This window comes from Aricia agestis, chromosome 20, assembly GCF_905147365.1.
Source record: "Aricia agestis chromosome 20, ilAriAges1.1, whole genome shotgun sequence".
NCBI lineage: Eukaryota > Metazoa > Arthropoda > Insecta > Lepidoptera > Lycaenidae > Aricia > Aricia agestis.
Genome location: NC_056425.1, coordinates 6,687,606 through 6,706,202, shown reverse-complemented (window position 1 = coordinate 6,706,202; position 18,597 = coordinate 6,687,606). Strand labels below are relative to the sequence as shown.

Genomic DNA, 18,597 nt, shown 5'->3' with positions numbered 1-18,597 from the left:
TTGACACATCAATTTATATAGACGTGTTTGTTCCTCCTCAAAATGTATATAAACCTGCCGAATAGCGAATGAGGACAGTCACAGTGTGCCTTAGGAACAGGAAACAAGTAAGTTAGACCCAAATTCGTCTTTATAGTTACGTGCGAAAAATACTTTAGTAGTTTTCCAGACTTAGAAGTTGTAGAATTGGAATTAAATGTTGTGTGTTTAGTGAATAAAGGGTAATTCATACTATACTAATGCTGGCTGTTCCGGCAAACGTTGTTTTGCCATATAATATAAAGTATTTTGCCCATATTATTTTATTGCAGTGACTAAATAAGTATCCATGGCAACGTCCATCGTATCCCGTCGCACAAACAATGGTCGCCGTCAGTCCCGAATTGTAATAATTTACTATTATTTATTTAACAAATGTTCTTATTAATATAAAAAGTAGATGTCCGATTCTCAACCCAAGCCGATATGCTCGCTAAGAATCACGAAAATCGGTCGAGCCGTTGCAGAAGAGTTCAATTACGCACACCGTGACACGAGAATTTTATATATTAGATTATATCTGTCTGTCGGTCTGATACTTCCTTGCGCCTTAACCGCTGAATCGATTTTGATGAAATTTGACATGCAGCCCCCCTAGACAAGTGGCAAAGCGTTAACGCTAGCGCTAACGCTACAAAATGTATGCGATTTGACATAAGTCATTGCTTCGCTAGCGAATACTAATGTCAAATCCATACATTTTGTAGCGTTAGCGTTAGCGCTAGCGTTAGCGTTTTGCCACTTGTCTAGGGGGGCTGATACTCTAAGCCCCGTGCAAGGACACAGGATAGTTTTCATCGCGGAAAAATGTACGGTTCCTGCGTGATTAATGAGTTTTGACGCAACGGAGTTGCGGTCGCCATCTTGTCTTTAAATAATCTTTATTTTTTCAATACCCGAATATATATTTATATTATATTTTAGGATTCGTTAGTTCGCTTCCTAGAAATATTTGAACAACGTTAGATCTTCCTCGACATTTTAATATTTTTGTACTTCTCTCCGTTATCTTTACAGTAAAGATAACGGAGTTCTGACGGATTATTTCTACTTACCATTCTATATATTACTAGATGACACCCGCAACTCCGGTGCGCCAAAATTCGTTTATCGCGCGGGAACCGTACATTTTTCCGGGATAAAAACTATCCTATGTCCTTTCTCGGGACTTAAAGTATCTCCATGAAAAATTTCAGCAAAATCGGTTCAGCAGTTCGAGCGTGAAGAGGTAACAGACAGACAGACAGACAGACAGTCGCATTTATAATATTAGTATGGATATAAAAATGGAATTTCAATGGTGTTAGTAATGCTAAAACTCTAAAACGGTTGAACGGATTGGGCTACTTTTAGTCTTAAAATATTCGTAGAAGTCCAGGGAACATTTTAAAGTGACACGATGTTCACCGGGACAGCTAGTTTACAATAAAGTCTTAATTCGTTGACTTCTGAACCCTGTAATTGTCTAAGCGACCTGACTCGTTCTTGGCCGGTCTTAATGCTTGTGAACATATCAAATGTATTTACACAAGCATTTAGTTTGATTAGTGAACAATTATTATTCGTAAGAAGTAGCTAGAGCAAACATATTTTTTTTATAAGACATCCTGTTTTAATACATTATAATAATCAACAAGTACTATAATGAACAACACTATAATGAAAAACAAACTAATAATGGATTGTATTTAGTAAAGTCTCCTAAATTTTTAATGCCTTAAACTTTAAAATATAATCATCCACTGAAAAGGCTTTCTACTGGTGAAATACATTTTTAAATCAGTGTAGTAGATGAGATTAATCTCAACATGATCACTTAAACTCACAAACTTAACCTTTTTGTAATAGTATCTATAGATAAAATTCTTACTTATTCTTTTATTTTTGGCAAAAATAGAGTCCGACGTAGGTCCGACACAATAATATTAAGTCAATAAGGATCTACAATTCAATTAATAGTTATATGTAAATTTTAATATTGTCCTTGGCGAATTTGTTGACAAACAGAAAAAAACATGATTTCAAATAAAAAACATATTTACCTACTTCTCATTGATTAAATCAGTTTTTTAATAAGTGAGGATAAGGATATTAAGCAAAGTGTTGATCTACTAACCTACTTACGAGCTTTATTTATTTAATTTGTATGATATAATAAAGTATAAGTTTGTACGATAATATTTTCATTGAAGCAAAAAAAGCGGTTTTATTTTCAGTACCGAAGCATCATGTACTAACATTTTTTACCTGTCCTTAATTTGTGTGCTATCCGTAGAAAAACCATAAGAAAGACAATAAGCAAATAAGTTATATAACTGTAATATTGTACTGTATAATATTACAGTGCAACTACTCGGCAAATGCGCCATTATTATAGTTATAATTCCATACTCACTACTAGTGAGCGTCCGTGGCCTAATGGGTAGACCTTCGGTTCGCACTCCTAGAGAGTGCAGGTTCGAACCCGGGTGGAGGCGTGTACCCATGAGATATTTTCTGATCAAAAGTACATAATACGGACGCTCGTACGGTGAAGGAAAAACATCGTGAGGCGGAGGAAGGAAAACCCGCACATAGTTGGTCCCAGACGTATTGACTAGTTCTTTCCTCTAGACTAGGCCGACTATGATGCGAGAATGCCGTATGCGCTTGGGCAACCATACGGACATTTAAAAATCTTGTCCCAGGCACTACAATATTTGAGGAGTGGTTACTTCGCTCTGAAAAATACTGTATAAATCATCCACAACGGATGTAAAGGCCTAGTTTTAATTCCATACTGCTGAGTGCTCCAATCAACAGTATGGAATTATAGCTACAGCTCGACAAGGCTTTAAATGAACGTGGCGAAAAAAGGACCTAACGCTGCCATCATACAAAAACGTCATTTTTGACAGTTCTCCTTCACCAGCAGCGCTCCCGCACACGTTCATACAAAGCCTTGTCGCACTTTACATGGCGCACTTGCCGGGTAGGCGCGCTTTGCCACACTCACTACACTTCACTTTTAACACTCTTTCTAATCTCTTTTCAGAATGAAATTCATCATAGTTCTAGCGACAGTTTTGGCGGCGGCGGTCGCCATTCCCGCTGACACGTACAACCCCAAGTACGACAATTTCAACGCAGTCGAACTATCCGAGAATACTCGCCTGTTGAAATCCTACGGCAAATGCTTCCTCGGCGAAGGCCCGTGTACCGCTGAAGGAGCTGACTTCAAAAGTAAGTTCTTATGTGCTGTATTTAACTAAACAAATTCTACTTTTTAAAAGGTTCACAAAAGAAGAGACAATTCACAATACATGCAATTATAAATAATAGAGTATAAAATTGACTACCTCTGTGGCTCAATATTGGATAAGAGTGTGTGGCAGCTCAAGCCGGGGGTCGCGGATTCGAATCCCGCCGACGGAACAGAAAGTTTTCAATGTTCCTGGGTCATGGATGCGTATTAAATAATATGTGTATGATATAATAAAAATCTTAAATATATTTCCGTTGTCTGGTACCTGTAACACAAGCCCTTCAGGTAATTACCACGGGGCTAGACTGATGTGGTTGCAAGAACTATACTTCATGAATTCTACTTTATGAATGTTAGAGCCTAGAGGTACCTACTGTTATAAAAATGCCTTAACAGAAATTCTGTATTCACATTTTATTTGAAATAAAAAAAACTGTACGATGTCTTACAATGTGTACTGATGACCCATGACGGCATACTTAACGCGAATAGACGCGCATAGACTCTACCTTTAAAAATACCATTATTATACATAATATAAAACACATCACTCATCAGTCATAATTATTACTGTGGCTACTTTTTTCTGAACGTTCACTATTTTATAAACGCTTAGCGCCGTACAATATCTATGGACGCTTCACACCACGTCAGTCTGGCCCCGTGCTAAGTACCTGAAGGACTTGTGTTACAGGTACCAGAAAACGGATATTCTGTTAAGGCAATTTTAAACAGTACCTCTAGGCTCTAACATTCATAATGTAGAATTCATGAAGTATAGTTCATGCAATCTACGAGTGCGCGGCGCCCTTAGTTGTGTGAGTGACCATATCTATACACGCGTACATGGCTCGCGCGCTACTGACTGCTCCGTCAGGTACGCACACTAACGAAAATGTCTATATTACAATTACAACTACAAATAAAGGCTACGCGCACTCGTAGATTGCAAGAACTATAGTAGTATAGCTGACACAACTCTTTTATTTTGTTATGTGCATGTTGTGTTCACTTCAGAGATACATTCCCTAGTATTTGTCATTTTATAAATAATAAATAAATAAATACCCATCTATGGATGGTTCACACCACATCAGTCTAGCCCCGTGCTAAGTACCTGAAGGGCTTGTGTTACGGGCACCAGACAACGGAAATAATATATTTAATACTTTTATACTATACATATATTTAAGATTTTTATTATAATAATATGATACATTTATTTAATACACATCCAGACCCGGGAACATTGAAAACTTTTTGTTCCGTCGGCGGGATTCGAACCCGAGACCCCCGGCTTGAGCTAGCAACTCGCCCACCAACTGAGCCAGAGTGGTCGTCAAATAAACATTATTATAATATATATTGTATTTGACACATAAACATTATTTTTACAGAAATAATACCCGAGGCGCTCAAAACGAAGTGCGGGAAATGCACGCCTAAGCAGAAGGAACTGGTACGCATAGTCATCCAGGCGTTCCAGACCAAGCTGCCAGACGTCTGGAAGCAGCTCATGGAGAGGGAGGACCCCAAGGGGGAGTACACCCAGTCTTTCAACGACTTCCTCAGCGGCAAAGTATAACCAAAGAATAAATTATTTATTGTTGACAAATAAATTTATAATTTTTAGATGTATTTTTCATTATTTAATATTAACTAGAAGGGAAAAAAACGCCCCTAAAACGGAAGGGCCGCACAGCGTTTTTTTTACGCTCATTTGTATCGATACAAACGCAAGTTGAACGCTCAGAAAAACGCAAGGATGTCTAAAGTTTTAAACTTTATACCTGCGAAAACGCAATGAAACGCAATGAAAACGCGCAGAGACGAGCGCATCAGGGGCCTTACCACGAAACCGTTTTGAGATTCAAACAATCGGCCGAGAATGCCGCGTCCTGCTCTAACAACGTCATTTTACGTTTGTTAGAGAAGGACGCAACATTCTCGTACGATTGTTTGAGTCTCAAAACAGTTTCATGGTACAAGGCCTGAAACGCGCGTCGTCAGTGCGCAATAAATACGTCGTGTGGAAAGGCCCTAGGTCCTAAATTACTAAAATATTAGTTAAGTAGAAAAATTGGATCCCGTGAAGAACGATAGACTTTGCCGCGAATAGAAGAACCTAACCTATATCCTTCTTGCTACGTCGAATAAAATACTCAATGTGGCAAGTTTCTTTTCCCCTCCTTTCTTTTAAATCTGTTCATCAGATCTTTCTTTTAAATCGGTATCAGAGCCTACATGTTGCAAAGAAACAAACGTAAGTTCTTTGTTTAATATTAAATTTTATTAAATAAACATTAGGTGCCTGTTAAAAATTGTACACAAATACAACCATTTTTCACCGCGCCTGTTAATAATAATACAGCAATACAACGTATTGTGTAAGAAAGAAAAAATATATAATAAGGATTTTTAATGATATTTTGGCAATATTTTATTTATTTCTTAATAATTATATGCAACAAGTCAATTAACAAGCTTATAATATTTAATGAAGCTATCTTAAGCTTTTACTAACTTATTTTACAATGGAAATAAAAAAAAAACAGAAATCTAGCGGTTCTTGAGTATAGCCAGACAGACAGACGGACAGACAATGAATCCTTTATAATGGGGTCCCGTTCTTACCCTTTGTATACGGAACCCTAAAAAGTGCAATATACGGATGTAATAGACATTGCTCCAACAAACTCTTTTCCGGGTTGTTTGAAAATAAGTTACTGCCACGGGCGTATTTATAGCTTTGATAAGGGGAGGGTCCCCTAACGTAAAAAAGCGGCCAAGTGCGAGTGGGACTCGCCCATGAAGGATTCTGCAGCAGCCTAAATATATACTCTGCCTACGGACACGCTCCATAGTATAATAATAATTATTATTATTATAATATTATTGTAAATAGAAAAAAATACATGTACGTCGCCGATGAAAATCGGTGGGTACATAATATTATATTGTCGATTGGACAAGTAAGATGGATAGTAATGGGGGGGGGGGGGGGCCCGGACCCCCAGGACCCCCCCCCCCCTTATATACGCCCATGGTTACTGCCAAACATACGCCATGTCACATACTGATTATTACAAGCTTTACGGTCTGTCAAAAAAGAGTAGACACAGTACAAAATTTTCTAAACGTAATCACGCTCAAAAGGTGGTTTTTTCTCTTTGTATTTCCACAGAGACCGCTTATACACGTTAAATATTATCACCTTGCACATTTTTATCTCGATTAAATAAGGTTTTCATATTTTTTACATGATTTAAAAATTGCGTACAGTGTCTACTCTTTTTTGACAAGCTATACTTGCATCTAAAAACTAGGTAAGCATTAAATTTTTGAACATACCTAGTTTACAATATTATTATTATCTATAATTAAAGTGCTACCTTTTTATATTCGGACCCACAAACACGTTTATTTTTGGTGTTGCGGGCTGCAAAAAAATACGTTTTTATTAGGCACAACTAAATATCGAATTATTCGCTCATCTTGAAACAATATAATATGTTTTACTTCACGGGGACCGCTGACGAGGTCCCGGTGGGCCGCAGGTTGAGTATAGCTGATCTACATAGTAATCTTTGTTAATACGAAACGATCATAATTATACCTACATCGAGTAGTATTATGCATAATGCATAATATTAATGATTGTGCCGACATTGTTTCCAGTTATTTATAGATTTATTTTTAATAAATAAAAATATTATTATTTTTATGTAATAGTTATTAGTTATTGCTCACTCATTGTATAACTGGTACGTGGGAGAGCTATGCTTCGGCACGAATGGGCCGGCTCGACTGGAGAAATACCACGTTCTCACAGAAAACCGGCGTGAAACAGCGCTTGCGCTGCTTTTATATTAAGGGATGGGTATATTATGGGATGGGTAAGGTATGATAGGAAAATGTAAGTATGCTACTTTAAGGCCATCCCCTGATCAAACGACCTTGACCATTTGCCGCGTTGCCGAGATCGCGCCAAAATCCTTTTTTTTTACTCTTTAACTACTTAAGGACTTTGTGAAAAATTCGAGTATGTACCTACATGTTGTCATTATTGATATAGAAAAAAGGCCAAAAAAATCACGTTTGTTGTATGGGAGCCCCCCTAAAATATCAGCTATTTTATTTTGTTTTTAGTATTTGTTAATATATCGGCAACAGATATACATAATCTATGAAAATTTCAACTCTAGCTATTACCGTTCTTGAGTTACAGCCGTTCTTGAGTTACAGCACAATATAGCTTCAGCACGAATGGGCCGGCTCGACTGGAGAAATACCACGTTCTCACAGAAAACCGGCGTGAAACAGCGCTTGCGCTGCTTTTCGCCGAGTGAGTGAGTTTACCGGAGGCCCAATCCCCTACCCTATTCTCTTACCCTTCCCTTTCCTGCCCTCCCCTATTCCCTTCCCTTCCCTTCACTGTCACCCTATTCTTTCTTAAAATGCCGGCAACGCACCTGCAGCTCTTCTGATGCTGCGAGTGTCCATGGGCGACGGAAGTTGCTTTCCATCAGGTGACCCGTTTGCTCGTTTGCCCCCTTATTTCGTAAAAAAATATATATAATATGAATGAGTTATTTTTCAGCTATTAATTACTATTTTAAGTAATTGCCTAGGTTCCTGCGTAAAAATTTACTACAAAATATTTGAACACTAAAAAATATTTTTTTGAAGTTTAAATATTTTGTAGTAAATTTTTACGCAATAGCTGTGGCGTAGTAAGGATCGAGGATATGACGTCCCAGCCCTTTAAGTTTGGCAAAGGAGTACGACAGGGCTGTATTCTCTCACCAATTTTATTTAACGCATACGGCGAATACATTATGCGGAAAACCTGCGACCAATGGAGGGGAGGCGTCCGCATAGGAGGAAAAAAGTTAAATAATCTCCGATATGCTGATGACACTACTCTCTTGGCTGCAAATGAAGTCGAGATGCAAGAACTTTTGGAGAGAATGGAGCAAATCAGCAATACCCTAGGCCTCTCTATTAACAAAAGGAAAACCAAAATAATGATCATAGATAGAGGAAACTCACTACCATTGACTGGCGCTCTAAAACTAGAAGTGGTTAGCGAATTCGTATACCTTGGGTCCACTATCACGAACAACGGCTCCTGTGAACCAGACATACGTAGGAGAATTGGGATGGCTAAGAGTGCCATGTCTCAAATGCATAAAACCTGGCGTGACAGGAAGATTTCGCTAAGAACCAAGACGAAACTTGTGCACACGCTCATATTCTCCATCTTTCTTTATGGATCTGAGACATGGACTCTGAAGTCTGCAGACCGCAGACGTATCGACGCCTTCGAGATGTGGTGCTGGAGAAAAATGCTCCGAATTCCATGGACTGCATTCAGAACCAACGCATCCATTCTGGCTCAACTAAATATAAAAACAAGGCTCTCTACCATCTGCCTCAAACGCATTTTAGAATATTTCGGACACATAGCCAGAAAAAAAGGAGACAATCTTGAAAAACTGATGGTAACTGGCAAGATTGAGGGAAAAAGACCACGAGGTCGCAGTCCCATGCGTTGGTCCGATCAAATCCGCACCACACTTGAGTCCACCGTCTACGACGCTCTTCGAGTGGCCGAGGATAGGAACAGCTGGCGTAAGACCATTAGAAGGAAGGTCATGGAAGGGGGAGGTCACGACCCTCAGACATGAGGAACACGACTGGAGGAGGGAAATTTTTACGCAGGAACCTAGGTAATTAAGCTATTTTAAGCTGAAAAATAACTCAAACATGTTAAATATTTTCGTATGAGAAAATGATTTTGGTATTACGTGTGTATGAGAATTTCGATGGTATCCGGCCTCTTAATGAAGAAATCCGTTCAAAAACAATTTGTGGTTTGATTTTATTTTATTTATTGTTAAGAATCTGTAACTAGACTACTTTCAGTAAAGTTGTACCTTTTTAAGGGTCCAGATTTAACTGGATTGTTCTCTCTCCAAATTCTCTAAATAAAAAAATCCCAGGACAGGACACAGGATACTTTTATCCCGGAAAAAATGTACGGTTCCAGCCCGATAAACGAATTTTGGCACAACGGAGTTGCGGGCGTTATCTAGTTTTCTATAATGTATTTTTTTTTTTTTAATCTTTATTTATTAAGAGGTTTTTATACATAAGTACATGACAACCCCATCTTATCTTATACAATTGTAGATACATTAACTTAATACTAATTCTTAACTATTAATATTAATTGATAAGCTGATAGATGCAAATCTCACCAAAACCTTAAGTTCCTTTGAGTTATTAACTTGCGACAATAAATTATGAAACATTCCTACGTCAGTTCTGTTGAGACTTAGGTCTAGCAGTAGCTGCCGACGTCGCGGCTCGTGCCGGACACACTCCGCCAGCAGATGGTGTGCGTCCTCCACCACGCCGCACACTGAACAGTTCGGAGAATCACTCAATCTCATCATATGCTTGAATCTATTAAGCGGAATGTGTCCGGAACGCAGTCGATACAAAATAACGCAGTTTTGTCTGCTGAAATCGGTATTGTCGCACCAGGGTATACGAGGGGGTTCGGCTTGCAGTGTCCTATACCATATACCTTTCTCTTTAGAACTCCTATCGAAATATTCCTTCCATTCTATTCTACACTTATATTTATATGCATTTATATGATCTAAAAACGTAGCTTTATACGTTATTATTATACCGTCTATAGAACCCTCTTTCGCCAGCCTGTCGGCCTCCTCGTTACCCGTAAGTCCAATGTGCGACGGGACCCATTGCAATCTCACAGTTATGTTTTTTCTCATCAGTGTCATTATTGCTTCTATTATTTTATAAGCTATCGGTGAACCTCTATAGCTAGAGGTGCAACGAGCTATATGTTGTAGTGAACTTTTACTATCCGTGCAAATAAGAATGTATTTAGAAGGTATGTGCTGCGCATAACTGAGCGCCTGTGAGATTGCAATGAGCTCCAAAGACATAATAGAAGTAGTAGCCAGTATTTTAAATTTATTATTACTACATTCCCCTCTACACGAAGGATCATAAAATGCAGCTCCCTGATTACCACCCGACTTAGAGGCATCGGTATATAGAAAATGAAAATTTTGATATTTATTTCTTAACTCTATAATAACATTAAATTTAAGTTCATTGTAATCATACAATCTCTTCGGATCAGTCAAGCTCTCCAAAGTGGAGTGGATCACACTATTCGCATCAAAGTTACTGACCCATGTATTTAGCGAAAACATCTCTAGCGGGTAACACGATTCTATTATTTCATTACTTGTTTGATCCCACGTTTCTACAAGCAGGGGTAATTTTTTATTTCTCCAAAAAGTATTATTTTTACAAAACACTGAGAGTTCGGACAAAATATTTAGTGTCGGGTTATCTTTAAAAGACTGCGCCTTTAATAAATATTTGTAAGCTAAATATTTTCTACGTACATACAGTGGACACACACAAAGTTCAGTCTCCATGACATAAACTGGAGTGGTTCTGATGAAACCGCCTATGACACGCAAAGCCTGGTTTTGTATCCTGTCGAGTCTATCCAAATGAACTTTAGCACTATTATTATAAAGGTAGCTTCCATAATCTATCCTACTCCGAAGTAAGGAAATATAAATCCTGCGCAAGTGCTTGGGATGTACACCCCAGCTAGATCCTGTTAATATCTTCATAACATTTAATATTTTTTGTGTCTTTTCAGATATTTCTTTTATGTGTTTACCCCACCTTAAGCCCTTATCCAGCCAAAATCCTAAATATTTATAATTATCAACTACTTCTAACTCTTGTGAATCTAATTTTAATGAAAATGTATAGTTTTTACGTCCCCTATTAAATAAACATATTTTAGATTTGTTAACTGATAAAGTTAATCCTATATCCCTTAATAATGATGAAAAAACGTTTAGGGCAAATTGCATTTTTTCAACACATTCCAATATACTGTTCCTGCAGCCACTAATATAAAAAACAAAATCGTCAGCATACTGACTTTGAAGAACCTTCTTAATTTGTTTAACAATTTTTGCCGTACTGATATTAAATAATTGAGGGGACAAGGGGTCCCCCTGTGCTAATCCTCTAAAGGTCGATCTTATAATATTTAAAATATTTAAATTTCGTTGACTTAAAAAATTCCACAAATAAATACATATTCTTTTACCCATTTCAAGCCTATCTAATTCAGTAACGAGTTTTTCTATAAGTAAATTATTATATGCATTATCTACGTCTAAAAATAACACTAATGTAGGAACTTCCTTCGAAAACCCCAATTGAATATATGAAATCAGTCTAGCTAAACAATCCAAAGAACTCTGACCTCTTCTGAAACCCGTCGTACTGCGAGACAGTAACTGATTCTTTTCTATGAACCATTCTATGCGTTTTTGTAGTAACAGGTGAAATGTTTTACATAAACAATTAATCAAAGATATTGGTCTTAATTTTGGTGGTAAATTTGGGTCATTACAAGCTTTTGGTATGGGCACTATTTTAATATCTCTCCACTGAGTCGGAATTACTCCGGTTTTTAGAATTAAATTAAATATTTTAAGAATATAACACTTACAGATGTAAGGAGAATAGTAAATCATGGAGTATGTAATTTCGTCAATGCCTGGTGCAGTATCCTTTTTCTTTAAGATATTGCATAACTCTGGGTAGGTGAATTCAGCCTCCATGACCGCATTGCTAGATGTAAGAGACGGACACTTCACCTGTACATAGTCCGGTGCCAAACTACAGAGTAATTCTTCATTTCTTTCCTGTGACACAATATAAGAACTTTTCTTTATTCCTTTAATCCAACGTAATTTATTCCACATTTCAGTGGCTGTTAATGAACTATCTATCGCAGAACAATGTAATTGCCAGTCATTAAATTTTGCCTTCCTGATTTCTGTCTTAAATTCGCGGATAGCCTTTTCAAATCTATTTAAATTCTCCGGAGTAGGATTTTTACGAAATTTACTTAAGGCCAACCTTCTACAAGCTACGAGGCGAGATAATTCTGAATTCCAGTACCTTTTCGGTGTAAAATTACTGGTTGGATTTTGACAAATTTTAATGTAAGGTATAAATTTATCAGCGGCCGTATTTATTTGAGTAATGAGGCTATTGTACATTTCTTCCACTTCAGATAATGAATCTGGCACCGACCAATTATTCTGTAAATAGTTTTTATATTCATCCCAATCAGCTAATTTAATATTTCTTTTTTTGACAAATTGTTTAGTTCCAGAGAATCGATACTTTAGTTTAATACACAAATGATCACTTCCTAAATTTTCATTTAAAATTTTAAAATCAAAATTCACTGCAATATCTGAAGAAACAAATGCGATATCGGGACTAGAAGTCTGTAAAATATTATTAACCAATTTAATTCTCGTTGCTTCACCACTATTAATACAAACAAAACCATATTCTAACGCTGCATCATTTACTAAGATACCTTTATTATCTGTTCGATTTGACCAAATTGAATGATGTGCGTTAAAATCGCCAGCTATTAAACAATTTTTGGGGAATTTACTAAATATGTCATCCCAGTCACTTTGCGCAGTGTTTATTGATGGTGGACAATAAATTAAAATAACGTTTCGTAATTTGTGACAATTGGATACAACAACATGGATGACCTCTATAGAACTATTTTTTAATTGCACAGGATTTTCGAAAATTTTAATGCTCTTATGTGACACTATAGCTACCCCTCCATAACCATCTGGGCGGTCTTTTCGGAATATATTGTACCCATTAATTCGAAAATCAGTGTCATACTTCAGCCATGATTCTGATATTAATGCAATATGTATTTTTTCTTGAGTTAAAAGTTGCTCTAATTCCTGACATTTTAATTTAACACTTTGTGCGTTCCACTGTAATATGTTACAATCAAATATTTTATTAGGATTTCCTGTCATTATTAGTTGTAAAAAGTTTGTCTATCACGTCAAAATTTTTAAAGAACTCACCAACAGAAGACAACAAAACTTTAACAAATAAAACTATAATGTCCTGAATCTTTTCTTGCATTGTCTTATCTTCAAAAAAAATTATCTTTGCTTCCGAAAAAAACTGCTTGAAATTGTTTTTATTCTGCCTAACATCATTAGTTTCTTCAGTATCTTTTTGTATTTGACTCTCCGTATTTTCATCGTCCTCTTTCTGAACGGGATCCTTCTTCTTTTTAAGAATCTTTCTATCATTTGTGTTCTTCTTTGCAGTATTTTCTTCTTTGTTTTGTTTATGAGCTCCTTCCTTTGTTATTCTATTTTTTGTTGTGTTTTCGTATTTTTCTTTTTCAGCATCTAATTCTGGTACTTCCTCTCTGTGAATAATGGCATCTGTGACGAGTACTTCCCTGTATGATTTTCTAGTAGGATGACTTATTATGGGGCTCATTTCCCTTTCTGAACCGTCCTGTTGTTTCTGGAGGGACACTTTATGTATATAAGCACCTTCTCCTCTTCTCGTAGCTAAATATACTGTCAAAGCTCTGCGATACGTATAATTCTCTCGGGTCATAATTTCTCGAATTTCTTGTTCCTTCTTAAATATTGGGCACTCTTTACTTAACGAAATATGCGGACCTTTACAATTAACACACATAAAAATATCTGTGTCACAATTAGCATGCTTGCCTCCGCATTTCGGACAAATAATCCTCCTAGTCGGACACTGCCGACTCAAGTGCCCAAACTTCCAACACACCGAGCACTGGGAAACAGGAAATTTAAAAGCATTTACTCTGAATCGGCATCCATAACCATAGACATAAGATGGTACGGAATTACCCTTAAATCCCAAACGCACCGAATCACTGTCAATCCAGGCTCCATCATCGTCTTTCCGTTTTAATCTTTTCATAGAAATAATAGGATATTCGCATTCAAAATTTTCTAAAATCTCCTTTTCATCAACCTCTATTTCTACATTTTTAATAACTCCATAACATATCGATACTGAGTTGCTTCTTTGGCACCTATAGTCTAACTCTTCAAATTTTTTATTGTTTATCAACTTTTCGGCCATTTCTTCCGTTTCGAATTGAATACTAACTTTGTACGGCCCTTTGTATTTAATACGTAAAATATTTTGTATATTTTCTTCTCTTAACAACTTGGCAAAAGCTATTTGTTTCGGCAATACCTGTTTCGAAGACACCAAAACTTCGATATTTCTATCCTCATCTGATAAACTTCTAATTACTTTCTTACGGCTACGGCATACAGTTGTGAACCCCTCATCATCCATCTCGGCGGTATCGGAACTGCGTCGCTTTTCTGCAGATTTATTCGAACTAAATTCCTCTTCCATAACTTGTTGCTCACACTCAATTACTATCTCCTCATTTAGACACTCCAAACCGATGCTATCCATTGTTATTCATAAATGGATCATTCACACTCATAATTATTTTGTTTAGATTAGGTAAGTTCAAGCCTACGGCGCTGAATAGCGCGGCGTAGATAACGATAAACACACAAACAACCTTAACTGTGACCGGCAAATTCTTGACACACGTGCACTTGCGTACGCCTATCGCACCGGACTGCTATAATGTATTAAAAGTCTATATATTTTAGCTTCTAGGTATAATTTTAGGCACCACACATTTTTCGGTCATATTACCAACAATCAACAAGTCCTCGTTGACTACGGAACCCTAAAACGGAACCCTAACCAGCTGATTATTTGTATATCGATAGGTTAATAGTAATTATAATATAATTTAACAGTGACATTGTCCTACAAATAGAATAATCCTTTTTTTAAGACCACCAAAACGAAATATTAAATCCTTTCTAAATTCTATCTCTGTTAGCTACCACTTTCGAGAATTTTCGCAGAGGAAATTGTTGTTCGTGTTATCAAAATGAAGCTACTCACGAAAAATTTGCTTGATAGTATTCAAGTCAAAAAATGTTCTAGGGAATACTATTTCTTATCATAATTAAATTAATCTTGTATCATATTTTGTTAGATAATGTCTTACAAACCCTGGTTATTTCTCTGATTAACAAGTGAACAAAATATGTTTACTTAAAGCTTAAACCATAATTATTATTCGATAATTACGGTCTTTTAATTGGCGTTGAAAATAAGCTTATTGTTGGAAACCTTTTTAAAACCTTGATCATTTTAGATCACAATAGGGGGCCAAGGAGAAAAAATAATTTACAGCATACTTTTAAACCTTTATTGCTAATAATTAGAATATAAATGTAGTAAGCGAGACAATTAAGAGCATTTTACATATTGTATTGTTTTTCAATTGTGTGGAACATAATAGTTGGTATATAAATAATATTCTCTGGTTTAATTCGCATTTTCAGTGTGCATTGGTAAGTATAAGGACCTAAGGACCTTAAATGTTACAATATTGGACGGAAATTATTACAAATATTGATGATTTTGAGTAATAATAATAATTACTGAAAATTAACAAAAATAAACAACTTTAATATTATTTAGGTACGATTTTGCTATTTCCGATATTATGATGTTTCGATTTTAAAATATCTTATTTATATAACTTGTTTGATGGTTAAAAAGTAAAATATATTTTAAGTCAGCATTAAAAAATCAATGAAATATGATAATTAGCACTTTTCAGAACTATACAGTGTGTAACAAAAATAAGTGATAATACTTTAAGGTGTGTACGTGTTCCTTGTAGAGAGTTCACTGTGAAAGTAGCAGCGCTGAAAGACCAAAAAATTTTTCACTTTTGTATGGGCAAGGGCCCGAGCGTCATGAGTTTCCCCATACAAAAGTGAAAGAAAATTTTGGTCTTTCAGCGCTGCTACTTTCACAGTGAACTCTCTACAAGGAACACGTACACACCCTAAAGTATTATCACTTATTTTTGTTACAACCTGTATTTTTGTAATTTTTGAACTTACATTTTCGAATAATGATTACTCGAGCAATCGTTAATAATTTACGTTCATGTATAAAAAAAAATGTGTTTTAATATACGTATATAAAAAAAAAAATACGTAGATACTTTCTATATGTAAACTATAGAATAATATACGTATATAATTCTATAATTCTATAGTTAACCTTAAATGTTTAATTAAAGACCTAAGTGGACGAACCAGATATCTAACATTTTATAACATAGAGCCAATTATTAATTATATTTATTTCCCTTATAATTACTTAAACTCTCCATTAATGTAAAAACGGCAATATCGCAACTGTTATTTACCTTCATCCGCTAACTTCTTATGTTTCAGAAATTAATACATCTTCAAGATGAAGTTCACTTTCACTCTGGCCCTAGTCCTCCTAGCTGCGGAGGTATATTCCTATGAAACTCAGGCGGATAACATCGATCTTGACGCGATTATGGCGAACGACGATCACTCCAGGGCCCTCCTGCATTGCATCATAGAGAAAACCACCTGCATGGAGATCACTAAACATGAAATTGGTAAGGGACTAAATAATAATTATTTATTATAATTTATAACCAAATAACTTTTAGAGATCCCCACAATAAAAGCGCAAGCGATCCATGCCAATCTTCTGCTTTGAATATCTTCCATCTGCAAACCAAAATATAATACCGAAGCATTGGTCTGACAAAAATAAAATGTAATATGGTTCGTACTAAAAGATTCTAGGTTCAAAACATTAAAATGTATATGCCTATCCCATAGAAATGTTACATTTACGGGGAGAAGGCGATAGTTGCCAGCTTGTTTCATATGGTTTTTAGTCTTACGACGACCGTTCGCGCACCGTCGTCGCTGGTGACGTGAAATGTACGAAATTTTAGCGTTTTTCAATAAGGGTTGATTCAGACCGCAACGCGACGCATAGACGCATTTCTAAATTTATATGGATTTGACAGATTCGCAAGACGTCACACGCAATTGAAATCTGTCAAATCCATACAAATTTATGCCACACCAGGCCTCGCCTCGCCTCGTCACGTTGCGGTCTGAATTGATTCTTAAGTATATATATAATATTTCGGTGTTCGGCAACTTTAGATCTGCCATTAATGCATAGAAACACTAATTCAGTTACTAGACAATTCCTCTCGCCTGTGTAAGCAATATACTTTAACTTTTTATTTACAGACATAATTCAAGACGCCATCACTTCAGAATGTGTCCGCTGCAAGAGCCACCAAAAGGCCAGGCTGCATCAGTTTCTCACGGGCGTGAAAGACAGGTTCCCAGAAGATTACAAAATTCTTAGACAGAAATATGACCCAGAGAACAAACACATGGACCGCTTCGAAAAAGTTCTGCGCGAATATGTACAGAAGAATAAGAATTGAAATTGCTATAGGTTACTTTTTTATCGTCTTCCTGAAAAGGTGTTGTTTTTTGTAAACATTGAAATACGTATTGACATTTAGTAATAAATCTTTAATTAAGTTTATCTCTCTACCTCTATTTCTTTGTCTCGTACCTCTGTCTGTAACGAATATTATTTTTGCAAAAAAAAAACTCAAAAATTCGGAAGAAAAATTGCCCAATCTAAACTAAATTAGGCAATTTTTCTTGATCAAAAGGCCGGATTTGAAATAATTAATGTTCTATGTTAATAAAATGTTATATTTATTTTTATACTGCTGCATAAAGATTATCTCTTGCTAAGTGTACTTATAGCTGAGTGCATTTGATGCTTTATCAACTAAATAAAACACCTAGTATATAGGTATAACGTATTTTTATTACCCGTAATTACATTTACGACGACCTCTGTGGCTCAATCGGTTGAGTGTGTGGCAGCACTGGCAGCTCAAGCCGGGGATCGCGGGTTCGAATCCCACCGACGGAACAAAAAGTTTTTAATGTTGTCTGGATGTGTATTAAATATTATGTGTATGATATAATAAAAATCTTAAATACATGTGTATATGTATAGTATAGAAGTCCTTCAGGTACTTAGCATGGGGCCAGACTGACGTGATATGAAGCGTCCATAGATATTATATTATATTTCTATTTTATTTATTTTAATTTTAAATGAATAGCTTTTTACTATCTACATATCGATAAAAATAAAATCAATGTCCTGTGCTTACCTATCAACATGCAATATTATTGTAATCTTTATACCTACTGTAAAATACAGGTTCGATATAATAGACTCTAATTTAATTTAAGAGGAGTCCACACCGCCGTTTTTCCATACAAACGTTGTCCCCTGTTTCCTCCCTGGATAAAACCGGTAGAGTTATGATTTTTTTCTTGAATATCTATGGCCACTATTAGCATGTCCCTATGTTTTCTTTTTTTTCATAATTGTATTATTAAAAA

At 36.0% G+C, this 18,597-nt stretch overlaps 1 protein-coding gene across 1 annotated transcript; it reads left to right on the top strand.

Annotated features, from left to right (window-relative positions):
• On the top strand, positions 1 to 17,624 carry LOC121737411. Its single transcript, XM_042129084.1, has 5 exons — positions 1 to 107; positions 3,074 to 3,261; positions 4,681 to 4,865; positions 16,562 to 16,751; positions 17,407 to 17,624. The coding sequence occupies exons 2-5, from the start codon at positions 3,075 to 3,077 to the stop codon at positions 17,607 to 17,609; spliced, it is 765 nt and encodes a 254-aa protein (XP_041985018.1). The 5' UTR covers positions 1 to 107; position 3,074; the 3' UTR covers positions 17,610 to 17,624.
• Positions 17,625 to 18,597: the final 973 nt, after the last annotated feature.